The sequence below is a fragment of the Idiotropiscis lumnitzeri genome, chromosome 8 (genome assembly GCF_059441095.1).
Source record: "Idiotropiscis lumnitzeri isolate Australia: NSW breed Sydney's pygmy pipehorse chromosome 8, RoL_Ilum_1.0, whole genome shotgun sequence".
NCBI classification, from domain to species: Eukaryota; Metazoa; Chordata; class Actinopteri; order Syngnathiformes; family Syngnathidae; genus Idiotropiscis; species Idiotropiscis lumnitzeri.
The window spans coordinates 3693708-3717903 of record NC_142398.1 but is presented as its reverse complement, the minus strand read 5'-3'; the positions used below and the strand labels follow the sequence as shown (position 1 = coordinate 3717903).

The window sequence follows — 24196 nt, the reverse complement described above, 5'->3', positions numbered from 1 at the left end:
AGGCAGGTGAGCGGCGCGGCGGGGGGAGCGCTGGCGAGACGAACGCCGATCAGGAACTCGGAGACGGGCGCGGGTAGCTCAGGTCCGGACGGGCACCGGACGGCTGGAGGGGGAACAAGAAGGCACGGAAGTCAGACAAGCACGGGAGGCGACAAGATCAGACAAGCCGACAGCGTGTCGGGACATGAGCCAGTACCACATAAGAAGACGGGATAATCCGGCGTCTGGCTCCTGGCGAGGCTGGGTCTTATGCTGGCGGTGATTGCCGCTGATGAGCAGCAGGTGCGCAGGAGCCGACGCCCACTCTATCCGGAGGTGTGCCTGGCTGGAAAACGCTGAGAACCTGCAAGCAATCACACTCGCCAGGCCCCCCCCAAACCCGAACCGCCACAGTACCCCCCCTTCAACGGACGCCTCCTGGCGTCCTACCCAGGTTGTCCGGGTGTAGGGCGTAGAATTCCCTGATCGGGGAGTCGTTTAGGAAGGGCTTGCGAGGGATCCACGAGCGCTCCTCAGGGCCATAACCTTCCCAGTCCACCAGGTACTGGAACCCTCTACCCCGGCGCCGCACATCCAACACTTTGGGCACCGTGAATGCCGGGTGGTCGTCGATCATCAGGGGGGGTGGAGGGGAGACGGTCGGAGGGCTCAGAGGGCTGAAGGAAACAGGCTTGACAAGAGAGACGTGAAAGGTGGGATGAATCTTAAGGGAGTCGGGGAGCTTGAGCCGGACGGAGCACGGGTTAATTATTTTCGTGATTGGGAAGGGGCCGATGAACCGGGGAGACAGCTTACGCGAATCCGTCTGCAGTGGGAGGTTGCGGGACGAGAGCCACACCATCTGGCCGGGTTTGTAGTCCGGGGCCGGGGACCGGTGGCGGTCGGCCAAGCGCTTGTTCCTCTGCGCCGTGCGAGTGAGAGAGGCTTTCACCTCGGCCCAGACTCCTCTGATCCGGCGGATGTGCTCCTCGACGGAAGGGACGGCCACGGCGTGCTCCTGGTCACTGAACAGAGGGGGTTGATAACCGAAACGGGCCATGAAGGGTGACATACCTGTAGCGGCGCAGGAGAGGGAGTTGTGGGCGTACTCGATCCAGGGTAGGGCCTCGCTCCACGAGACCGGGTTACGGGCCACCACGCACCGAAGCGCCGCTTCCAGGTCTTGGTTGGCCCGCTCGGTCTGCCCGTTAGTCTGCGGGTGGTAGCCGGAGGAGAGACTGGCCGTGGCTCCCACCGCCTTGCAAAACTCTCTCCAGACCAGCGATGAGAACTGGGGGCCTCGGTCGGAAACGATGTCCACCGGAATTCCATGGAGTCGGAAGACGTGCTGTTAGAGGAGTTTGGCCGTCTCCAAGGCGGTGGGCAACTTGGGAAGGGGGATGTAATGCACGCACTTGGAGAAACGGTCGATGATGGTTAAGATGACGGTGTGCCCGTTGGAGGGAGGAAGGCTGGTGACGAAATCCAGGGCGATGTGGGACCAGGGGCGACTCGGGATGGGCAGGGGACGGAGGAGGCCGGCCGGGACCGAGTGAGAGGCCTTACCTCGCGCACAGACTGAGCAAGCCAACACGAATTTGCGGGTGTCCTTTGCCATGCGGGGCCACCAGAAGTGCTGCTGGAGGAAGCGGAGGGTGTGCGCAACGCCCGGATGGCAGGTAAGCGAGGACGAGTGCCCCCATTGGAGAACCTGAGACCGCGCGGCATCGGGTACGTACAGGCGGTCGGAGGGGTCTGGCCGGGGGTCCGGTTGTTTCTGCTGGGCCTCTCTGACGATCCGCTCGATTTCCCAGGTGGCCGCTCCCAGGAGGCAGGAGGAGGGTAGGATGGGTTCGGGTGTGTCTGGGCTGGCGGGGGACAAAAACAGGCGGGAGAGGGCATCAGCCTTACCGTTGTTGGAGCCGGGTCGGAAGGAGAGGGTGAAATTGAAGCGACTCAGGAAGAGGTTCCAGCGAGCCTGGCGAGGGTTCAACCTCTTGGCGGACTGCAGGTAGGCCAGGTTCTTATGGTCGGTCCACACCAGGAAGGGGGTCGTGGTACCCTCAAGCCAATGTCGCCACTCTTGGAGGGCCCACACCACCGCCAGCAGTTCCCGATTTCCGACATCACAGTTCCTTTCCGCCGGGGACAGGCGCCTGGAAAAAAAAGCACAGGGGTGAACCTTCTGGGTTACGGGATCCCGTTGGGAGAGAAGGGCTCCCGCCCCGGTGTCGGAAGCGTCCACCTCGATGATGAATTGTTGCGAGGGGTCGGTGTGTTTGAGCACCGGGGCACTGGTAAAGGCCTCTTTGAGATGGGCAAAGGCTTGGGATGCCGCCGGAGTCCACTGGAAAGGGGTGGCTGTGGAGGTGAGCGCGGTGAGAGGGCTGGCTACCTTGCTGTAGTCCCGGATGAAGCGGCGGTAGAAATTGCCGAACCCCAAGAAGCGCTGTAGCTCCTTGCGAGTCGCGGGCGTGGGCCACTCCACCACGGCTCGGATCTTGGCGGGGTCTGGCTGGAGTTGCCCCGGGGCGATGATGTTGTTGTTGTTGTTGTTGTTGTTGGGCTAGCGCCTGCGCGGGACCTCAGAGCAAGGATTGCCCAGCTAGTGCAATCACCTTCTGCGTCTCAGTGGAGAGGACGTTGTAAGGAGGAGGTGCATCGCCGAAAATCTTCTGCCGGAGGGGGATGAGTCGGGGGCACCGCAGGAGCCAGTGCTGGACTGTCTGCGGCTCCCCTCCACATAGTGGACATGTGGGGTCGGCTGTAGGGCAAAGGAGGTGCTCCTAAGCCCGGAGCTTGGGGTGGTGGCCCGCACGGAGCCGAGCAATGAGGACGGCGTCCTGCCTTGATTGAGCAGCGGAGCTGTCTGCGCGCCAAGAGAACCCTTCATAGGCGGCTGCGGTCCGCTCGTGCTTAGGGGGATCGTCACGGATGCGGCGTTTGATAGTTGTCGCGGCTGCGCGAAACGATACAGGACGGAAGGCTTCGGAGTGGTTGGAGGCGGCCTCTTTGGCTCGGGTGTCGGCGAGTTCGTTGCCGGGCAGAACGCAGTGGCCCGGGATCCAAAGAAGAGAGGTCTTGCCAGGGCGCGCATTCAGCAGTTGCCGGATGTGGGCGGTGTCTGCGGCGCGGCTCGAGATGGCCTGCAGAAGGGATTGACTGTCGGAGCAGATTGTCACCTTCGTGTGGGCGTTTGAGTGAACGAGCCACTCGAGGGCCATCGTCATAGCTTCCCTCTCTTCTTCGTAGGACGACGTGAACTCGGCGCCCCTTTGCATAAGCACCGTCGTTGGTTGGACGTCAGCTGGGTCCCCAGAGGCGGCAATCATTGCTGCCCCTCCATTCGAGACGCCTTCCGTTGCAGAGCCATCCGTGTAAATGGTCAGCTCCGGCTCGGTGGCACGAATGGCCGCAGTGGCCAAGTTGCGCAGGACAGATGGAGCGTCTTGTTTTGTGGTCATCCCGATGGAGGTTGACACCGTCCAGAGTCCGGAGTCGTTCAACCATGGGCATTCCACTGGGACTTGGAGGGAGGCTCTTGCCGACAGCCCAGCTGGGAGCGTCGTGGAAAGTTTATTGGCCTCAAGTCGCCAACTGGAGCGTTGTAGCCGATGTCTCACGTTCGCAGTCAGGATCTGGGACCTCGGGTGTGTGGACGGCAGTCGCGCGGCTTTCTCGTAGGCGATGGCCGTGAGTTGGTGCGAGTGCGTCTTATAGCTGCTTACACCAGCTTCGAGCTGAAGGGCTTCAATCGGTGATGAGCGGAGTTGTCCTGTCACTAGGCGCAGCGCTGAGTTCTGCGCTCGTTCCAGGTCGGCTCGGCAAGTGTCGGAGAGGAAGGGTTGCCACGCAGGAGCCGCGTAGTCCATCACACTGCGTTGGAGGGCGGTGAAGACGGAGCGCAGGCTGACTTTGAGCCAGCAAAATTTCGACCCACTCAGACAGGCCAGTATGCGGTTGCGGGAGAGGACTTTGGATGTCACCGCTTTCACATGGGGGCCAAAGCTGAGCGTTCGGTCCAGGGTTACACCGAGGAACTTCGGGGTGGGGTTGTGGCTGAGGGGTGAGCCGTTGAGGGAGATCGTGGGAGACCAGGAGGCCTCGTGGGAGTTCGTTGAGAAGAAGGCCACCTCGCTCTTGGTGGCGTTGAGCGCCATCTTCTTTGTCCGACTCCATTCCCCCACCGCGTTCACCGCCGTCTGGAGAGCGGCTTCCGCCTCCTCCTTATTGTTCTTCTGCGATAGCAACGACACGTCGTCTGCGTATAGTGCGAGGTCGACGCCTTCCGGGATGACAGACCGGAGGCTGTTGATGTAGAGCAGGAAGAGGAGGGGGGCGAGGACGGAGCCCTGGGGTAAACCCTGCCGGAAGAGCAAGGATTTCCTGCGTTCCCCGTTGATCTGCACCCTAGCTCGCCGGTTCGTGAGGAGGCTCCAGACCCAACGGACCGTCCGCCCCGGTACTCAGAGTTCCAGAGCGGACAGTAGAAGGTCCTCGCGCCATACCCTGTCGTAGGCCTTGCTGTAGTCCAACAGGGCCATGACTCCCCGTTGCGGGCGGGCTTGTTGGAACCCGTCGCTGATCCTCTGTGTGAGATAGAGTACCTGGTCCTCACAGCTGCGGAGCTTCCTGAAGCCGGCTTGCTCCTTGCAGAGCCACTCCCTGGATTCCGCCAGGAAGTAGAGGCGGTTATGGACCATGCGCTCCATTGTCTTCACAACGCAGGACGTGAGGCTGATCGGGCGATAAGAGGAGAGTTTGCTCCCAGGTTTGCCGGCTTTACGAAGTGGCAGGATGGTCGCTTGTCTCCAAATTTGTGGGCATACACCGGATCTGAAGGAAGAGTTGAAAATCTCCAAAAGCTCCGTCCTAGCCTCCGGGCCCAGGGCCTTCAGGAAAGAAGGTGGGATGTCATCTGGGCCCGCCGCGCCGTTGGGCTTCATCTGAGCGATGGCTGAGTCAAGTTCTCCCATGTGGAAGTTGCCACAGCTATCATCGTCTTCTGAGCCAGCCACGTCAAGGCGTTTCTTGAGGGGAAGATGGCAGCGGAGTCGGTCGTCTCTCGTGATGGGTAGACGGCTTACTGTGGCATAGTGACGCGCGAAGACGTTGGCCTTGTCCACGTTTGTGGCGAAGAGTCGGCCGCCGATCTGCAACGCTTCGTTCTGTGCACGGCTGTCAGGGGTCCCACTCAGAGACCGGATCACCCGCCATGTCCTGCTGGTGTCTGGGTTGTGTTCCAGGTCAGCCAATAGGGCTGCCCACTTAGTGTCTTTGGCGTCGCGAACAAGGCTGTTGACTTCTTGGCAGGCAGCGATCCACTCCTCCCTGTTGACGCCGATGTCGCGGCGGAGACGGTTGCGCCGTTTGATCGCCTCTTTCACCTCTGGGGTCATCCAGGACTTCGTTGTGCGCCCCTGTGTGGATTTCCCCACCACAGTGTTACCTGCATCGATCAGCGCCTTGTTGAAGCGAAGTAGACGGTGGTGTAGCGAGGGGATTTTGTGACCGCGGAAGCCGCTGATGGTGGTCTCCACCTGGTCGGTGAAGGCGGCCCAGTCGACGTCACGGGAGTTCCATCGGGGGCGGTGAATGGGCGGGCAGGTGGGTTTTACTTCAAGCTCCACTTCCATCAGGATGGGTATGTGGTCTGAGCCCAGGTCCTCCGTGACAAGCCATGTCGTCCGGTTCGCCAGTTGTGGGTTAGCGAGGGACAGGTCCGGGGAGCTCAGGCCCCCGGTGTTCCGGTTGACCCGGGTAGCGGCGCCGTTGTTGAGGACGCTCAGGTGTGATGACACAAGCCATTCCTCGATCGCCTCTCCCCGTCGGTCGCTCGGTTGTGTCAGGTCCCAGAGGGGCGAGTGCGCGTTCAGGTCACCGGCCATGATGGTGTCACCCGACGCCGAGATCCAGGAGAAGTCCAGGTTGTCGGCGTCGTCGTTGGCGGACTCACGGCGTGGTAGGGCATACAGGTTGTGTAGTGTCAGCCATCGGCGTCGGGAGACGCGAACATTGACTGAAGAAGACTCCAGGAGGCCATAGCAGGCATGGCCCAGGACTTCAAAGGGTAGGTCCTCTTTGATCAACGTGAGTAGGCCGCCCCCTCGCTGGCCGTTGGGGCGGTCCACTCTGACGGTCGCGTAACCCGGGAAGGCTGGGGTGGCAACTTGAGGTCTCAGCTTTGTTTCCTGTAGCAGACAGATGTCCGCTTTGAGGTCCCGGAGGCGGCCCTCCAGTTCACCAGACTTGGTGCTCAGGCCGTCGGCGTTCCATTGAAGGACACGCAAAGCCGGTCTGAGCGGGGCGTCGCTGGTGATGTGGGTCGTCTTGGGCTTGGTCGCCGGCGGCAGCGGGCCCGGGAGATTGGGCGCTGCACAGCATCGCGGGCAGGACCAGAGCTGAGTGAGCCGGAGTGCTGCGGCTGCGTCATGAGTGGCGCCGGAGCACTTCGACTGGAGGTGGAATTTCGTCTCACAACTGCGGCAGGTCAGCGGATTTGCGACGGTGATTGCTTTGTGGCAGGCACCGCAGCGCACCCTCTCCACTGGGCCTGATGGTGGATTCACTGTTAGTGTTGTTATTGGTCGGCCGGCTATCGTCTCGGTCCGGCTCCGGTGATCGGGGCAAGACCAGGAGGATGTGGGTGCTGGGCCACGGCATCGGTTCCCCCTGTGGCAGAGCGTCTCGCATTCAGGCTGTTGACATTCGAGGGCAAGGATACCCCGCTGAATCGTCTGCTTGCAACCACAGCAAATCCGCCCTGACGTTGGAGGTGACGGCGGGGCCGGGCCACCGTGAGCCACGCACTGCCAGGAGCTGTCGCGCCGCAGCCTCTCGCGAGTGAGGCCGCTGCATTTCAGCTGATGGTGGCAGAGGGCGGGGCAATTGGGGGCCCGGCACCGCAGGGGAGATGATTTCCGGATCGGACGGCCGCAGGAGTAGCAGGAGTCCGGGCCCGGGTTCGTCTCAATGTCTCCGGCCAGGATGAGGAGAAGGGAGGCCAAAGCCGGAGAGTCGACCTCCCATCTCAAAAAGGTGGCAGAAGATAGTGGCGGCGCCCTCTCCCTGACCGGTCCTTCGGGCCGAGTCGTGGGGTGATGTGGGTGCCGGCAGGATACATTCGTCGTCGACGGGGGGCCGCCGACTCGTCCGGGAGACCACGTAGAGGTTGTATCCTTGCTCCCGGGGCGATGATGTAGCCCAGGAAAGGCACCGAGGGGACATGGAATTCGCACTTCTCGGGCTTGACGAACAGCCGGTTCTCCAGGAGGCGCTGGAGTACCAAACGGACGTGTCGGCGGTGATCTGGGAGAGAGCGGGAGAAGATGAGAATGTCATCCAGGTAAATGAACACAAAGCGATTCAGCATGTCGCGAAAAATGTCTGTCATCAGGGCCTGGAAGACTGCTGGTACGTTGGTGAGGCCGAAAGGCATCACGAGGTACTCAAAGTGACCCAGGGGAGTGTTGAACGCTGTCTTCCACTCGTCGCCCTCACGGATACGTACCAGGTGGTAGGCGTTTCGGAGGTCCAGTTTGGAGAAAACCTGGGCCTCGCATAAGGGCTCGAAGGAAGGGTCAATGAGGGGAAGCAAAGACTTGTTCTTGATGGTGATTTGATTCAGGGGCTTGAAGTCAATGCAAGGACGGAGCAAGGAATCCTTCTTCTTAACGAAAAAGAACCCAGCTCCCAGGGGAGATGAGGAGGGACGAATGAGCCCGGTGGCCAGGGAATCGCGGATGTAGCTCTCCATCGCCTCCTTCTCCGGCCTGGAGATGTTGTACAGGCGGCTGTTTGGAAGAGGAGCGCCAGGGAGGAGGTCGATGGCGCAGTCGTAGGGCCGATGGGGAGGGAGAGTGCGGGCGAGGTCCTTGCTGAAGACCTGGGCGAGGTCGTGGTACTCGGGAGGCACGGCGGAAACGTCGGGCGGAGGAGGAGCGGGGGAAGGAGATGAAGGAGCCGGATCCACGGAGCGCAGGCAGTGTGAGTGGCAGAACTCGCTCCATCCGGTGAGGGAACATCTCCTCCAGTCAATGGTCGGGTTGTGGGTCTGGAGCCACGGGAAGCCCAGCACCAAGGGAACCTGGGGGGAGTGGATGAGGAACAGCTGGATGGACTCCCGGTGGTTGCCCGAAACGATGAGGGTCAGGGGGGTGGTCTGCTGGGAAACCTGGGCAATAAGGTGTCCATCCAGCGCCACCAACCGCCGGGGGGAGGCGAGGGGTTCCATCGAGACCCCGAGTTGGCGTGCCAGGGTTAGGTCCAGGAAGCTCCCGTCGGCCCCCGAGTTGATCAGCGCGGTGACCGGGAGAGGGTTGTGTTTCCCCAGCACCCGTGCGGGGACCGACATCCGGGATGAAGAGCCAGTGGCGGACACCAGGAGGTTCGACGTTGGGCTCTCCGTCAACGCCGAGCCTGCTCTTTTGGTTTGACAGGGCAGGTGGCGAGATAGTGTCCGGAGTTGCCGCAGTAGAGGCACAGTTGCTGGGCAAGGCGTCGCTGACGCTCCTGGGCGTCCAGAGCAGTCCTTCCCAGTTGCATGGGTTCGTCCGGGCCGGCGGGGAGCTGGGCCGGAACCGGAGGGCTGGCCTCGGCGAGAGGGGTTGCCGGGCGAGCGGCTGGCCTGGGCGGTCGCCGGGACCGGTCGGCCTGCCGGTCCCGTAACCGGTGGTCGACCTTGATGGCTAAAACGATTAGCTCTTCGAGGGTCGAGGTTTCGTCGCGCACGGCCAGCTGGGCCGGAACCGGAGGGCTGGCCTCGGCGAGAGGGGTTGCCGGGCGAGCGGCTGGCCTGGGCGGTCGCCGGGACCGGTCGGCCTGCCGGTCCCATAACCGGTGGTCGACCTTGATGGCTAAAACGATTAGCTCTTCGAGGGTCGAGGTTTCGTCGCGCACGGCCAGCTCGTCCTTGAGGGAGTCGGTCAACCCGTTTAGGAAGACCTCGCGGAGAGCCGGCTCGTTCCATCGGCTCTCGTGAGCCAGGATGCGAAACTCGACAGAAAAGTCGGCTGCCGAACGGGAGCCTTGTCGAAGAGCGAGCAGTCTCCGGGATGCTTCGCGTCCTCGGACGGGGTGATCGAACACGCGTCGCAGCTCTCGGCAAAATTCCGGGTAGGACGACATCGCCGGTGACGAAGCCTCCCACAACGCCGTAGCCCATTTAGCGGCGCGGCCGCGGAGCAGGTTAATCATGTAAGCTATCTTCGCCCGGTCGGAGGAATTGGCTGCAAGAGCCTAAATCCCCGGAGTAGGGCACTGGCGTGGGGACGTGGGGCTCCCGGCTGCCCGGGAAGGACGTTGCGGGAGCGGGGGAAGCCGGGGAAGAACCGCCCGGGAGATCGGAGAAAGGAACGAGCAAGCCCACCTGGTTGGAGAGGTGCGTGAGTTGGCGGTGGACTGCCTGGAAGGAGCCCGGGAACTCCTGTAGCATCCTCTCGTGGCGCTCGAGCAGGCTTCCTTGGAGGGCGAGCGCCTCCCCGAGGGAATCCGGGGTCGCTGGGTCCATTGGAATGGCCGGATTATTCTGTCGCGTTTCGGAGAACCGAGAGTTGGGGAAGGAGGACCCAAGAGCGACTGTGGTAGTAGGAACAGGGTTTATTGACAGAGGAGGCGGCGAAGCGGGCCGATCGGAGAATGCGGCTGCGGGAGCGAGGATCGGCGGGCGGGCGTCGAGGCGACGAGCACCGGGAGTAGATGGCGGGCTGGTGGAGGAGCAGCGGGAGCGGCACGGAAGAGGCAGGTGAGCGGCGCGGCGGGGGGAGCGCTGGCGAGACGAACGCCGATCAGGAACTCGGAGACGGGCGCGGGTAGCTCGGGTCCGGACGGGCAACGGACGGCTGGAGGGGGAACAAGAAGGCACGGAAGTCAGACAAGCACGGGAGGCGACAAGATCAGACGAGCCGACAGCGTGTCGGGACATGAGCCAGTACCACATAAGAAGACTGGATAATCCGGCGTCTGGCTCCTGGCGTGGCTGGGTCTTATGCTGGCGGTGATTGCCGCTGATGAGCAGCAGGTGCGCAGGAGCCGACGCCCACTCTATCCGGGGGTGTGCCTGGCTGGAAAACGCCGAGAACCTGCAAGCAATCACACTCGCCAGGCCCCCCCCAAACCCGAACCGCCACATCAACGTCTTCATGAAATGGCGAACAAAAACAACTTTTTACGCTTGAACAAACACTGATGGCCGAAGCACGGTAAAAAGACCGTGTTGCTCCTTCGCCATCATCTTTATTTCTTCTTCAACCAAATAACACTTTCTTCTTCGTGCATTACAGTAAATAAAGAATTGCGCCCGAGAACGTTGACACGTTTCACTCCATAAAATCTTAATAATTACAAAAGACAAAGAAATGTATAATTTCTTCTCACAAACATACAAATGGTAAAAAACAAATATTTGCAATTATTATCCATAAAAATTGAAACATTTGTGAAATGGCGCTTAAACTGCCTATTCTGAAAATACAGTCAAGCACCCACTCTGATACACTACTGCATTTGGATGAGTTTGTGTTACATTGATTCAAATTTTTTTTTAAAAATGATGTTTCAAATTATATGATATTAAGGAAGATAATTGTTTTTTATGTATACTCGACTGATAAATATGAATTGCAGAAAAATATTTTTTAATTTAATATAAAAAATAAAGAAATTGTCTAATATATTATTTTTTAATACATATATAGCCAATATCTTTAACCCAAGAGTTTAAGTTCAAGGTCCTGTTTTTGTTTAATAAGTTAATGGTGCTGAATATATACTTCACAAGATAAGTATAGTCTAAATTGTATTTGTTCAGGAGCTGTCTACTTCCCAAATATACTGTAATCTGTTGCTTAGAATGCACCACAGAATATGGGTCATTTCTCAGGTAATTTATTTTGTATTCGTACAATTTTCTTGTTTTTTTTCATGGTGCTGTTTTTTTTAATATGTTGCTAAGTACGCGCAGCAGAAAACGAATCAGGTGTTGCTTAGATTTAATGAAATGAAAAAATGTGTGCTTTTGAGTTTAAACAAATGTAAGTAGCTTCAATAAACTATCAATTTAAAAAAATTGTATCAAAAAAATATCAAACTGTGACACTAATGTATTGAATCGAACCGAACCGAACTGTGAATTTTGTGTATCGTTACACCCCTAATATATATATATATATATTATATATATATATATATAGATTTTATATATATATATATATATATAATATATATATATACATATATATAGAGAGAGAGAGAGAGAGTGCACGGCCCGCCACTGAAATATAGGACCCCTTGCTTGATCTCATTTTAATAAGCCTTAGATCCATTGAACTTGTGAGCTCTAGAACTGTGTCAGGTTTAATTGCTTTGCAGGATGTTAGAATAGTGTCCCAGAGTTGCTACTTGGATATGAATTGTCTCCCACCCTCGTAGATCTTTTGCTTGATGATGCTCCAGAGGTTCTCAATAGGGTTTGCGATCAGGAGAAGATGGTGGCCACAGCATCAGTTTCTCTTATCCTATGGCCACATCAGCCAGTGATTCAGTGGTGTTCTTTTCAATGGTAAATGGGCTGTCACTTGTATAGCACTTTTCTACTCTCGGTACTCAAAGCGCTTCACACTATTACCTCATCTACCTACTGATGACACACCATCAGGAGCAACATAGATATGACTTAATTCTTCGCAATTTATATGCTGAGTTTTACAAAGGTTACTTCCTGCTTTTATTTTGAGGATGTGTTTTGCATTTTATTTCATTGAACCATGACTGTGATTGGTGTCACACACAACAACTTCTCAGCCAATAAGGAAGCAAATCATCATACAAATGCAAATGAAACCCTACATAGAGAGTTCAATAAGAAAACACATTTATCCGCACTGCGTCGTAATCGCAGGGAGCCAAGGAAGTCTTATTGTGTAATAGTCTAATTGTTCACTTTGTAATTTACCAAGGAATTGAGGAGGTACGCTGCACTTCCTTTCAAAATATTATATTAAAATCATGTTGGTGTCCCGAAGTTTGAAAAATGCTACCAGACTCAGTAAATGTAATAACATTACAAATAATTTGAGAGTAACTGATTGTATTACTTAGTCACTGAAAAATGTAATATATTACTGTAACGCTGTTACTTTTGTAGCCTGTTACACGCAACACTGACACAAGTACAGACAAAATAACACTTCAAGTGTGATTTTAAGGAGGGCATATAATGCAGTGTTAATCATGGGGTTTTCCATTAACGTTGAGTTCTATTTAGGCCTGCACGATATGCCATTTGAACATCGCGATCGCGATGTCCACATGCGCAATAGTCACTTCGTAGGACGTGCAATGTTTCTATCTTTTTTTTTCTTAGAACACGGAAACTTTTGGTTTGTTTTATAAAAGCAGCACGCTACACTATGCTATACATTGTAGAGACTACACAGATTGTCTTGCACACCCCCCTGCCAATTAGTCAAGGTACAATGACAATAAAGGGCATTCTGATTCTGAAAATTATTATTATTATTAGTAGTAGTAGAGTAGTAGTAGTAGTATATTTGTTAAGTATTATTATTATTGGTCTGATTCCACCTCCGGCCTTCCTGTGTGGAGTTTGCATGTTCTCCCCGTGCCTGCGTGGGTTTCCTTCGGGTACTCCGGTTTCCTCGCACATTCCAAAAACATTCATGGCAGGTGGATTGGACACTCTAAATTGCCCTTAGGTGTGAGTGTGAGCGCGGATGGTTGTTTGTCTTTGGGTGCCCTGCGATTGGCTGGCAACCAGTTCAGGGTGTACCCCTCTGTCGCAGGTTCCTTTTCGACCTCCTCCAAAATAAATGGCGCAGCCAGAATATGTGCAACAGTGATGTTTATTTGTGTCAGCCCTTCCAAGGTGCAACACAGTGAAAAGTCCCCAAAAAGTCCAAAAACCCAGAAAAATTGTGAAAATAAAGTAATTTACAAAAATAACGGTGTCTATCTATATATTTACAAAACCACTGAATGGAGTTCAACCACAACTACCTTGTGAGCTACGTTGCAAAATGCGTCTCTGTCTCGCTCTCCAGCACTACCTTCATTGCAGCACCTCTCCTCCTCTCTCCCCTCTTTCACAAACAACCCCCTCTATATATGCTTCGCCCCTCCCCTTGGGCATCATCTGACATAATTGTCGCGCAAAACAAACATATTTAAGAAATGCGAAAGCTCCCCCTCTGTTTGGTCTTCCTCTATGTCGTGTCTGTTGTCTGCCGCGTCTCGTGACTGGTGAGTGTTAACTTGAACGTGCGCCCGTATGTGGGTCCGTGTATGCTTCCATCCATAATAAAACTACCAAGTGTGCACCCTCGGTCGCTCTATTAAAACTGTGACTGACGTGGTATTTGTCAGGATTCGATCGCCGGTGGGCGAGGAGGAGGTGGACCCAGAATGCGAGGAAGCAGGGAAAAGGGTAAACTAAAGGGAATTTATTAAATTAATCAAACGAGGACAAACAACGTGGCGTGGACAAACAAACGTGGCAGGGTGCAAAATGACAAAGACAAACTAAACGTGACTAAACAGAACAAAAATGACAAGTAACGAGGACCGTGACAAACACTGGGGATCGTGGGCATGAGCGAGGGCGAGGGCGAGGGCGAGGGCGAGGGCGAGGGCGAGGGCGAGAATGAGAGTGGCCGTGACAGTCCGTAAAGGGAGTAACAGGGAACAACAAGGGACATTGACCCGACACTGGGTTGATGGCATGGGATGCTTAAATAGTCCGGTAATCAGGGGAGCAGATGGGGATCAGGTGTGTGATCGTTAACGGTGAGCAGGTGCGTGACTGGTGAGGACGAGGTGCTGAGGGGAAACGCCGCTACTCAGCTGATCAAAACAAAAACACAACAACATGCACACAAAAACAATAACAAAAACCTGTCATGCCCGACGCGGATCATGACAGTATTGATGTGGTGCCACGTGGGTGCGTATGTATTAAACGGGATGGACTTGAATGCATCAGTATGGGAATGTGCGGTGCATGCGTGTGCGCAATTGCGTCCCCGGGACCATGCTGTACCGCCCTTATTGACGGTACTGCTCCGTCACAATATCCCTCCAAAAAATGGCATTTGAACAGGGGTGTGTCGACTTTTTATACCCACTGCTTATATTTTGAAAATTGTAAGCACTGTGGATACTTTCTGTTGCACTTTATGATAATACATTTGCACTATTTAAACTGAAACACGTGCATGCCTAACCGTGTTTTTCGCCGATGTCGCTAGATTCTTCCGGACTACCGCAAAGGTCTCCTGAACATTCTCCCACCAGGCAAAGTTAGTGATCAGCAATTCCATCAGATCTCCAAGCTTGCTGCCTTGCAGCACAGAGCCAATGATATCGTCTTCATCCCAAGCATGTGAGTCATTGGTATTTCCTTTGTCGATTGAAATGTGACGAGCAACAATTGAGTATGACGCCAAGTGGTCAACGCAGCCGACAAATTAATTATGTTGACTTTTTTTAAAGGGGTCCCAACACTTATAGCATTCTTCCAGTTTAAGAGGTGTCCCAACACTTGTTTTTCCTATTGAGCTTATTTTAGCATCACCATGCAACACTGAACAAGCATGCTGGGAGAGACTTGTTGGCAGTTTCTACATCATCATTTCAAATTTCCCCATTGTGGGACTAATAAAGGACATCTTTATCTTCATCAGTTGCACTAGTAGTGTGTCTGTCCCCTTATTAGTCGCTGTCTTGCTGGCGTGGTTGAAGCATCAGTGGAGCAGAGAAGCTCGGCGACTTGTGTAGAGAAAAAAAAACTAGAGTTGAGATGAGTTGAGTGAGTGAAAAGGTATTTGTGTCTCCCGCAGACACGAGCTGTCCGAGTACGTGGCTGCACCGCTCTTCAAAAAGCAGCCTCCGCAGCAGTGGGTTGCCATGGCAACGCAGCACATGCAGCAGGTCCAGACCCTCAGCCCGCATCAGGCCCGAGCACAGTTCCTAGGTGAGATTAAGATACAGCATGCAAAACATCAGTCATCTGTCAAAAACTGTGGGGAGCTCACCACCATAATTAGTCGGCTTCTTAATTTTCCAAATTTAATGACGAACCAACTTGACCTTGTATGTCGATTAAAGGAGGAAAAAAAGAAAATGAAAACAAAATCCCCATCTTGGGTTCCTACTTTCATATTGAACAATAAACATCAGTCTTTAATTTTGCAGGCAGTGCATTAGTGTCATGGCGCGAAAAACGTTCAACCTTGATCTACGTATCAGAGCAAGGCTCGCCGCGTGTGTTTACCAATTTGCCAGCCGGGGCTATGCCCAGCTGAGCGGGCAACTGCAGCAGAAGGTGTGTCTTGGAGTAACAATTTTTTTGGCGACGTCAATGAAAACTTTACTCCTGCTCGGACTGCGCTCGGCATTCTCCACGTGACCACTTCAGACAGATGTCCTTCCATCATATTAAGACTAATGTGCGACAAGCCCTCCACGTTTTAAGGAAATAAAATAAATTGCTTTAATTGAACAGCACTTAAATCATTTGTGACCACTCTCACAGCAGCACAGCCCTTCTTCCCGCAGAACCGCCGGCCTGCAATCATTTGGAAAATGACCAACAACAAGTCTGGTCTTATCCACCTCCATGTCTCGCAGAATTTATGCTACTTAGGAAAATAGAGCCCAAAGTCGTGGCTGCTCACACGCTGTAAAGTAACTTGATTTGAACGCAGGTATTTCAAAATTACATCAGATCAATGACATTTTAAGAAAAAGCTCTGGAGAGAAAATAGGAAACAGGCCCTAACTCTCTTCAAACTAGCTTGAAAACCAACAGAGTTCTTGCTTAGGTCCCCCTGAAATTTGTAGTTATTGATCTGTTTGCTTCTGAAATATTGTCACAGAATGGCTTGGCTTCTTTTTTCATAGAGAGCAGTGGACAGAAAGTCGTAACTGCTTGAGTGTCGAAAAGAAACTTGATGGTTTGCCAGTTGGACTCCATCTGTCTTCAATCACATTTCACTGGAATATTTGACTAAAAGTGCTGGGGAAATAATTTACCACTTTGGTTCTTGCTAGTTTGAACGCTTTAATAAAGGTTGGTTGAAAATTGCAGTTGTTCGAGCGCCAAAAATGAATCCTGATAATGATGTTGGATCGCCCCTTATTATGCACATGGGATAGGAGGAAATGTGAATGTTAATCTTGTGCGTGTGTGTGTGTGTGTGCGCGTGTGCGTGTGTGCGTGCATGCATCCAGGACTGGTGAGCGCATTCCAAATGTTTGGCTCGTCCTTCTTCTACATCCACAGTAGCAGCTCTACCTCCTTCTATGCCCCCTGCATCGTCGCGGTCAATCAAAACGGTCTTCACTTCCTGCACAAAAGCACTCACGTGAGATCACACACAAATACACATGTGAAAAGTATGAAATTCACTTTTTTTGAAGCAGTGCTGGATCTAGAAATAGCCAAAGTAAGCATAAAGTGGCCACATCAAACCAAAATGGCAGATTTCTTTTCGCTTAGCATGCATGCACGCTAAAAAAATAAGCTATCATTCATGCTAGCATGTGTTTTTAAATAGACAGAGGGAGCAAAACTGAGTTTGATTGTACTTTATTGAAGTATTTCACAAAGTACTCAGGTTCTTTTTTATTTTTTTTGGCATCCACAAATCCATCAAAGTCCTCATCTTCTGTATCTGATATGAACGGCTGGGCAAGTTCTCCGTCAAACACGCCAGGTTCCCTCTCGTCATTGTCAGAGTCAGTCTCGCTACCGTGCGACCCCTGAGATATGATGAAGATGATTTAGTGAACGCTCGAACAACAGTGCAAGTAGACAAATTGGCCTGTGCTTCCACAATCCACTCACAAATTGTTAGTCCAGCAGAGCGCTCATGAAAGTCACACATTTATAGATTATACCATACTATGGGCTTATTAAAGTGATATCGAGCAAGGGGTCCTATACTATGCCACATTAGAAGAGCGCCCCATCCATGATGGAGAAAATTTAAGACTTTTAGGTGCGCCTTATCGTCTTACGGTGCTAGCATTCTAATTGTATACAGTACATCTCGTCCACAGTTTAGTTTACAGGTCTCGACTTTAATTGTACTACATGTATACTCATTTATATACTAGTAGTATACAAGTTGTATACTTCTAGTCATTTCTACTCATGATACATATCCCTTCCAAATTTCATGTTGCTGAGTGAAACGTGTTCCAAGGGCTGAATTTCCAAAAACAAATCTGGGGAGTACTACTTCGCCATTGATGTGATGTTTGCCCCGTGCAGGAGGTGATGGCAGTGGTACCCCTGATGGAGGTGCAATCCAGCCGCACTCAAAGGCCGTCTGCCGGGGCCAGCTACCCGTACGTGGACTTGGCCCTGGGCGACATGGACACCCAGCGGGTCATCCAGCTGCAGCTCGAACAGGTATGAACATTAAGAAGATGAAGAAGTCATGCCACAGGATTTGTTGAATGGTGGTGGTGTTTCTCCCGCAGGGCCTGGAGCTGTGTCGAGTGGTCGCCATGCAGGTGGAGAACATGATGTCGGTGCGCGAAAAGCGGCTCACGCTGCCCCCCAGCGAGATCACCATGTTATAACGCTCCTCATACGAGATAGCTGGGTCCTATTTGTTGCTCAAGGATCAAGTTTCATTTTTAAAACACGTCAATGGTCGTTTGTGAATGATATTTGTTATTTTTTTATGTGCAACACTGTATTTTACATTACGTGTTTTGTATGGTGCCAGTTTTTTGGTATATATGTTTTTTTAATTCTGTCAACTGTTCAAAAGAAAATGTGATGGGTTTGTTGTTGCATTGTATATATATATATATATATATATATATATATATATATATATATATATATAAAAGAGATAGCATTACAATAAATCAGTTGCAAATCAGCACCCCATAGTTAAAATGTCATGTCAGTGCATTGTGGTGCATTGATGCCAAAAATAGTTTGCATATTTAGGACCTTAATAGAAATTAAGGGTGAATGTGTGTTCTTTTCTTTGTCAGTAAACATGAATACAACAATAACGAAAAAAACAATAAGCGGTTAGTTTATTTTTACATTTATTTTGGAGCATAATTAGTTTGATCATTTCTGTCCCAAAATGGCCTCGACGTCTTCGTGTGACACGTGACTGTCCTGCTCCAATATGGCTGCATATTACTGCGCACGCGCGAAGATCTGGCAGGTTTACACGAGTTTATTTCCATGTTTTTTTCCTCCCCCTCTCCAAAGACGAGCTTTGGTGTTTCCCGAGGAACGACGGGGTTTTCCTCGGATTCCACAAAGTCGATCCGGGTGGACACGCCATTGTGAAATATAGCGGCGACGTGTCCTGAGATGTTGCGGCGTATTTTATTGGTGGCATTTCTCGGCGGCGGCTACGGAGCGGCCAAACCCGGCTAAACTAAGCTACGTTGTAGTCACGAAGGAAGTTTGCGAACGTTACCCTAACTGAGCTACCACCACGCCAGCGCGGATTACTGTTTGACGTCATCCAGCCCAGCGGTTGGGACACAGGCGGAAAAATCTAGCGGACTCTAATAATGTCAACGTATCGAGCTATCATCTAGCTGAACCACATTCACCAGCACACCATCTGAGGTTAGCCTACCGTGCTAATAAGTCAGCGAACGAGTCAAACTTCCACGACCACGGCCTGTTTTTTACGTCACCCTGACCAGCGGTGCATTCTAGCGGACTAGCTCCTTTGGCCTTGGTGAGCGATCCGAGCCACACCCGCACCAGCGTGGATTGTTTTCCAAGTCAACCAGACGGAAGAAGCTTTAGCGGACAAGCTAATGTTAGCCAAATTGAGCGCTGTTGATTGATTTTGACGTCACCCAGTGCAGTGCTTTAGGCACCGGCGGAGGGATTTAGCGGACTAGCTTGTTTTAGCCTGCGGAGCCTCATCCGCTCGAACTCTGGTTGATTTTTGCCGTCAACCTACAGGGCAAGCTAGCGAACTGGCCAATGTTAGCCTAGCGCGCGAGCTGAGTCATATACATAAGAACAGGGACTGATTTTCAGCGTCACCAAACGCGGCGACCGGGGCAGCGGCTGAGGAATATCGTGGATTAGCTCGTGTTAGCCCAATTGAGCTATCGGCTAACTAGTGATAGCCGAACGGAATCCGCACCAGCACGGGCCGCTTTTGACGTCGTGTTTGCCGACACATGACATCCGCCAGCTAAACTTAGCAGCCTGTCCCCCCTCCCCCGCACCACCGCGGCGTTGGTTTCTGGAGCGTAAATGGCCACCAGCAGCTTCTCCGACCTGCGGGACAAGCTCCGGTCGATGCCGCCGCAACGGGACGACTACCGGACGAGTAACGGCGGCGCGGGGCGAAAGCGACGCCGCCGCGAGTCGGACGATGACGAGTGCGATCACAGCGATGACAGCGGTGAGCTCCGCGAGCTGGAGGCCGACCGAGTGCGTAGCAGCGTGCTCCAGAAGAGCATCTTCACGCCGGAAGAGTGCGCGCGCATCGAGGAGAAGATCGACGAGGTAGTGGCCAAGGCGGAGGCCGGACTTTACCGCGAGCACACGGTGGATCGCGCACCGCTGCGCAACAAGTACTTCTTTGGCGAGGGCTACACATACGGCGCGCAGCTGGAGAAGCGCGGCCCGGGCCAGGAAAGGCTCTACCGCAAGGGGCAGGTGGACGACATCCCCAGCTGGATCTACGAGCTGGTCATCCAGCGGTTGGTTTCCGCTGGCGTCATCCCGGAGGGCTTCGTCAACAGCGCGGTCATCAACGACTACCAGCCGGGCGGCTGCATTGTTTCCCACGTGGACCCGCTGCACATCTTCGCGCGGCCCATCGTGTCAGTGTCCTTCTTCAGCGACAGCGCGCTCTGCTTCGGTTGCCGCTTTCAGTTCAAGCCCATTCGGGTGTCCGAGCCCGTCTTTGTGCTGCCCGTCCACCGCGGCAGCGTCACAGTCCTTAGGTAGCTGCCACTTGGCACTCACCGTTCATTTTCTTTTATTTTAAACTAAGTCATTTAAAAAAGGGAGGTAATTTAAACCTACATGTATTTCTTCATGTAAATCAGATTTGAACAAAAATAGTTAAAAAAAAAAAAAAAAAAGCAAATCATTTGTGCTTAAACTCTTAGATATTTTAATGCAATCTGATTTTTTTCAATCACATTTAAAAATAATAATAATAAAGGAATTGTCAGATAAAAACAATATCTAATTTATTATTCAGATTTATTTGAATCCGTTTTTTTTGTGCAAATTTAATTGCATCATTTTAAAATTTTAATATGCCGTTTTAGCATATTAAAAACATCTCTTTAATGCCTGCGTACATATGATCATGAGAAGCAGGTGCCACTTGATTTACTAATCAATAAACATGTTTTTGATACATTAGCATATCTAATCAATAAACCTTTTTGTACATTGGCATAACTAATACCCATTAATAGTTGGGGCAGCATGGCCTTAAAACAAAAAAAAAATACTCTTGGGGTAGCAATTTTTTTTTTTTTTTTAAATTGTAATTGAGCCCCCTTCGCTTTTAGATCATGTAATTACAATGACATTATTACGTTGATTAATATCACCATGCTATTCAAATTTCAAACATATTACTGGTGTATGTTCAGAGTCTAATTTTGTTTCAACTATTGAGACTGCAGAATGTTTTTTTTTTTTTTAGGTGTGTATTTTTTCAAATGGACTTGATTTAACGTGTGTTAAAAACAGCAGTGAACAACTATGGCCTAACATGTTATTTGTGTCTCAGTGGCTACGCTGCTGATGACATCACACACTGCATCAGACCTCAGGACATAAAGGAGAGGCGAGCGGTGATCATCTTGAGGAAGTGAGTCCAAAAGCACCACTCTATGATTTGTTTTTTTTGACAAATGAAGCCTAGCCCAAGCATCAAATAATAAACTGCACATTTTTCACCCTTTTGAACAACCTGCTTGAAATCAGCCAATTTGGGGCTTGTGGCTGTCCTGTGTGACCCAACTGTCTCAACGTTGCTTGTCCAGCCCTTCTCTTGAAGGCTTGGAGAGGGAACAGGATGGAAAGTTGCTCTGTGATATTATGTCTAAAACTTATCGCCCTTTCCCAACTCGACCAAAAATATGAGACAGTCATCCAAAATTAAAAAAAACTCCAATCAAAGGCAATTCATACGCTTCCTGTTTCATGATGTAAGCTTGGGGTGGTGAAATGTCAAGTAATAACCATGGAACATTAGCCAGTACGAGGGACAATTTAATCTGTTTTCAGGAGCAGATTTTTTTTTTTTTTTGTGATTTTTCTGCCTGAGTCTCATTTGGGTGAATTTCCTGATAGGAGTTTGTCTCACCTGACTTAAATGGCTGTCTTCCTGGTCAGTCCTGGGTCCTTAAGAATTTTTGGTGCATATTGATCAACATGTTCACCCAAATTGATGTTGATCACTAAAACTGGTGTCTGAGGTTTAATTATTTTATTTATATATACATGTATATATGTGTGTGTGTGTGTGGGGTGGGGGGTGCGTGTGTGTGGGGGTGTGTGTGTATATGTGTATATATATATATATATGCGTATATGTGTATGTATATATTTATATATAGATTTTTATGTATATATATATATATATGTGTGTGTGTGTGTGTATTAATGTGCGTGCGCACGCACACACACTTTTATTTTCAAGCTATTCCCAGAGTACAAGTTTGTGGAAATTCACTGCCAGCCTGTTTAATTCTGGACAGTCTGCCTGTGAGACTTTTTGATGCATTCAGCCAATTCCATACTGATCCGTGAAATGGCTATCAAAGAACGCCCCCAAAAACGTTCCAGGGGCCGCTACTGATTGTGTTTTTATTTAGGATTCTCAAAGCCCTTGAGAAAAGTGTGTGAACTAGAACACAGCTGCAACTTTTGATGGCGACCTCCCCTGTTTGTAGTCTTAGACATGACGCAATATTGACTATTTCTTTCAGAACCCGACCCGACGCCCCTAGACTGGACTCTGACATTCCTTTAAGTTCGACACCGGTTGAGCGGCCGCCCCCCCTCAAAGCAAAGCGTTCGCATCGCAAGGCTGATCCAGACGCTGCTCACAGGTCAAAATTGCAAAATCCAATCTTATTTGAATGTGCATTTGACAATCGCAAAAGGCTGAAATGATGAACTAACAACTAATCCATTATCAAATGAATCAACTATTTGGTTTTTTTAGCCATTAGCGGAAAATTGTGTAAATGCGCTGAATTTTAGCCTCTTGGCAGTAAATATTCTTTTATTTCTGTCGTCCTCCTTGAAAGCAGACTGATTGTCAAAATAAGATGTTTGTCAACAACATTTTTGCTGTTTTTCTGACAGATGTTATGCAGCAAACCAGTAACTGAAACATTACCGATTTCAGTCTTGTACTGTCTGCTCTGTCAATTTGAAACTGAGCACCGTTTTGGGTTTTTTTTTATTTTTTTATTTTTTTTTTTTTTATATTATATAAATATCAGGTTCATCTAACCAATAATGGACAGTTTTCTTGCAGCCCTCTAATTATAAAAACACTTTTCTGACAAATGCAATTTCATGATACATCTTGTGAATTTTTGGGGGTTATTAAATGAAAAAAATACTCTTTCAAATTAATTAAAATGCAGTGAAGTAGCTCAAGCAAATGCGGTGAAGGTGCCATTGCTGACGTGTGCTTGTCGGCGCAGGCCCCGTGTGCTGGAGATGGACAAGGAGGAGAACCGGCGGCCGTCGTCTTTTGGACAGCGGCGTCACAGTTTGTCATCCGATGACTACAGGAAGCGCGAGGCGGACTACGACAAACACCGCGAAAGCTCATCACGCAAAGTCAAAATGCGCCGCCACTGAGGAATGGCGGCGCTGCCGCCGTCAGCTTTCTTTTTACTTTTGGTTTGTGTTGAGCAGACGGGGCATGTTTGTATTCTGAAGATGTACATACCTTCAAAAGCTGCTTGTACATAAGGAAAGCCGAGCTGTACAATAACATTTGTCTTAGTCTTGAAGCGATTTTGTCTTCTTTTCTGCGTATATTTCTCACCTTTTAGGTTTGTTTCTCAGTCTCAGCCAGTATAGGAGGATTGAAAACTTTGGCCTCCTTTCTTTAAGAGCACTAGAGGCCATGTTTTGCTTCTTTTCTCTATTAAAGCACAACGCTCCTCACTGTTTGTTTCCTGCTTTCACACGGCCGTTTTGCGGCCCCCGCCTGCCTGTTTCTTTAGTTACACATCGACAGGAATAACCAGGCCACGCGCAAGATAAGACTTTTGGGGGGGAAACAAGTCATGCTTGCTAAAGTGCCAGGCAGAGAATCAAGTTCAGCTATTAATATTTAACGGCACAAGAGGAGATGTTGCCCGAGTCAACAACGCAGATGACCTTTTCAGTACAAAATAAGTTTCTGGGGTGGTAAGCTGCATCTTAATTGAGATTTTTTTTGTTGTTTGTTTGGTTTTGACTTGTTGATTTTGTTTCAGTTAGGTTTAGCTTTTAGAGGTTTGTTAGTTTTTGTTTTCAAAAATGCTTTGTTTTAGTTTAGATGTTAGTTTTTGTTTTAAACATAAGTATTTTTTCAAGAACAAAATCTAAAAAAAAAAGGGCATGAAGCATTTTCTAACAAAGCAAACAATTCTTCCTTTTGCAACTATGGATTTACAGCAATATGCATCTGTATTTGATTTATTGACCATATGAACAGATTCCAAGTTAGAAAGAAATATCCATAAATCTCATAGTAAAATGCAGTTTATATGTTCAAAGGGAGTAAGAAGTATAAAAAGGTATCTAGTCCTATTCCTTGTTCTCCACTCGTTTCATATCAGGTTATGAGACTAGTATATTTATACACAAAAAAGATTCAAAAGTAAAAAAAAAAAAAAATCCAAAACACGCTCCTCTTAACACAAGCATGGCTTGTGAACTTATTCAAATATACATGTGACATACAAAAACAAAAAGCTGTAATACATGCAGCGATACTCTTATAATCTACACTTGTATAACAATTGCATACAGTAATTAAATTTAAAATGAATGCAGAAACTGCATTTTTTCCATTTAGTTAATCTCTTTCGTATTTTTGTTTTTCATTAAGTAAAATAACTGCAAATTTTAATCACTTTCAAATTGAGTTTGCATGTGTTGACTGAATGATGAAACGTCAACTCTTATGTATACCTAAAATATTTATATACC

The 24196-nt window shown here is 50.4% G+C and overlaps 2 protein-coding genes across 3 annotated transcripts in view; both read left to right on the top strand.

Annotated features, from left to right (window-relative positions):
- myo15ab (myosin XVAb) overlaps nt 1-17771 on the top strand; it is a 65854-nt gene extending 48083 nt beyond the window's left edge. The window contains exons 59-63 of the mRNA XM_088302272.1: nt 14241-14374; nt 14832-14965; nt 16225-16358; nt 17270-17410; nt 17482-17771. Coding sequence (XP_088158398.1) covers nt 14241-14374; nt 14832-14965; nt 16225-16358; nt 17270-17410; nt 17482-17583 — 645 coding nt within the window. The 3' untranslated portion in view covers nt 17584-17771. The remainder of the gene's footprint in view (nt 1-14240; nt 14375-14831; nt 14966-16224; nt 16359-17269; nt 17411-17481) is intronic.
- A 386-nt stretch (nt 17772-18157) lies between these two features.
- alkbh5 (alkB homolog 5, RNA demethylase) lies at nt 18158-23164 on the top strand. 2 transcript variants are annotated; one of them, XM_088303564.1, is made up of 4 exons: nt 18159-19953; nt 20760-20840; nt 21964-22086; nt 22693-23164. In XM_088303564.1, exons 1-4 carry the CDS (start codon nt 19256-19258, stop codon nt 22850-22852), a joined length of 1062 nt encoding a protein of 353 aa, XP_088159690.1. In that variant the 5' UTR covers nt 18159-19255; the 3' UTR covers nt 22853-23164. The 2 variants fall into 2 exon arrangements, with proteins under 2 accessions (XP_088159691.1, XP_088159690.1); XM_088303565.1 differs by lacking the exon at nt 21964-22086 and having other exon boundaries at nt 18158-19953.
- Nucleotides 23165-24196: the final 1032 nt, after the last annotated feature.

What these genes read in the sequence shown, in the direction of transcription:
- alkbh5 (XM_088303564.1), top strand. Translation starts at nt 19,256, where the DNA reads ATGGCCACCAGCAGCTTCTCCGACCTGCGGGACAAGCTCCGGTCGATG. An exon ending in GGCAGCGTCACAGTCCTTAG is followed by an intron (nt 19,954 to 20,759) that starts GTAGCTGCCACT and finishes TTTGTGTCTCAG; the next exon opens with TGGCTACGCTGCTGATGACA. An exon ending in GATCCAGACGCTGCTCACAG is followed by an intron (nt 22,087 to 22,692) that starts GTCAAAATTGCA and finishes TTGTCGGCGCAG; the next exon opens with GCCCCGTGTGCTGGAGATGG.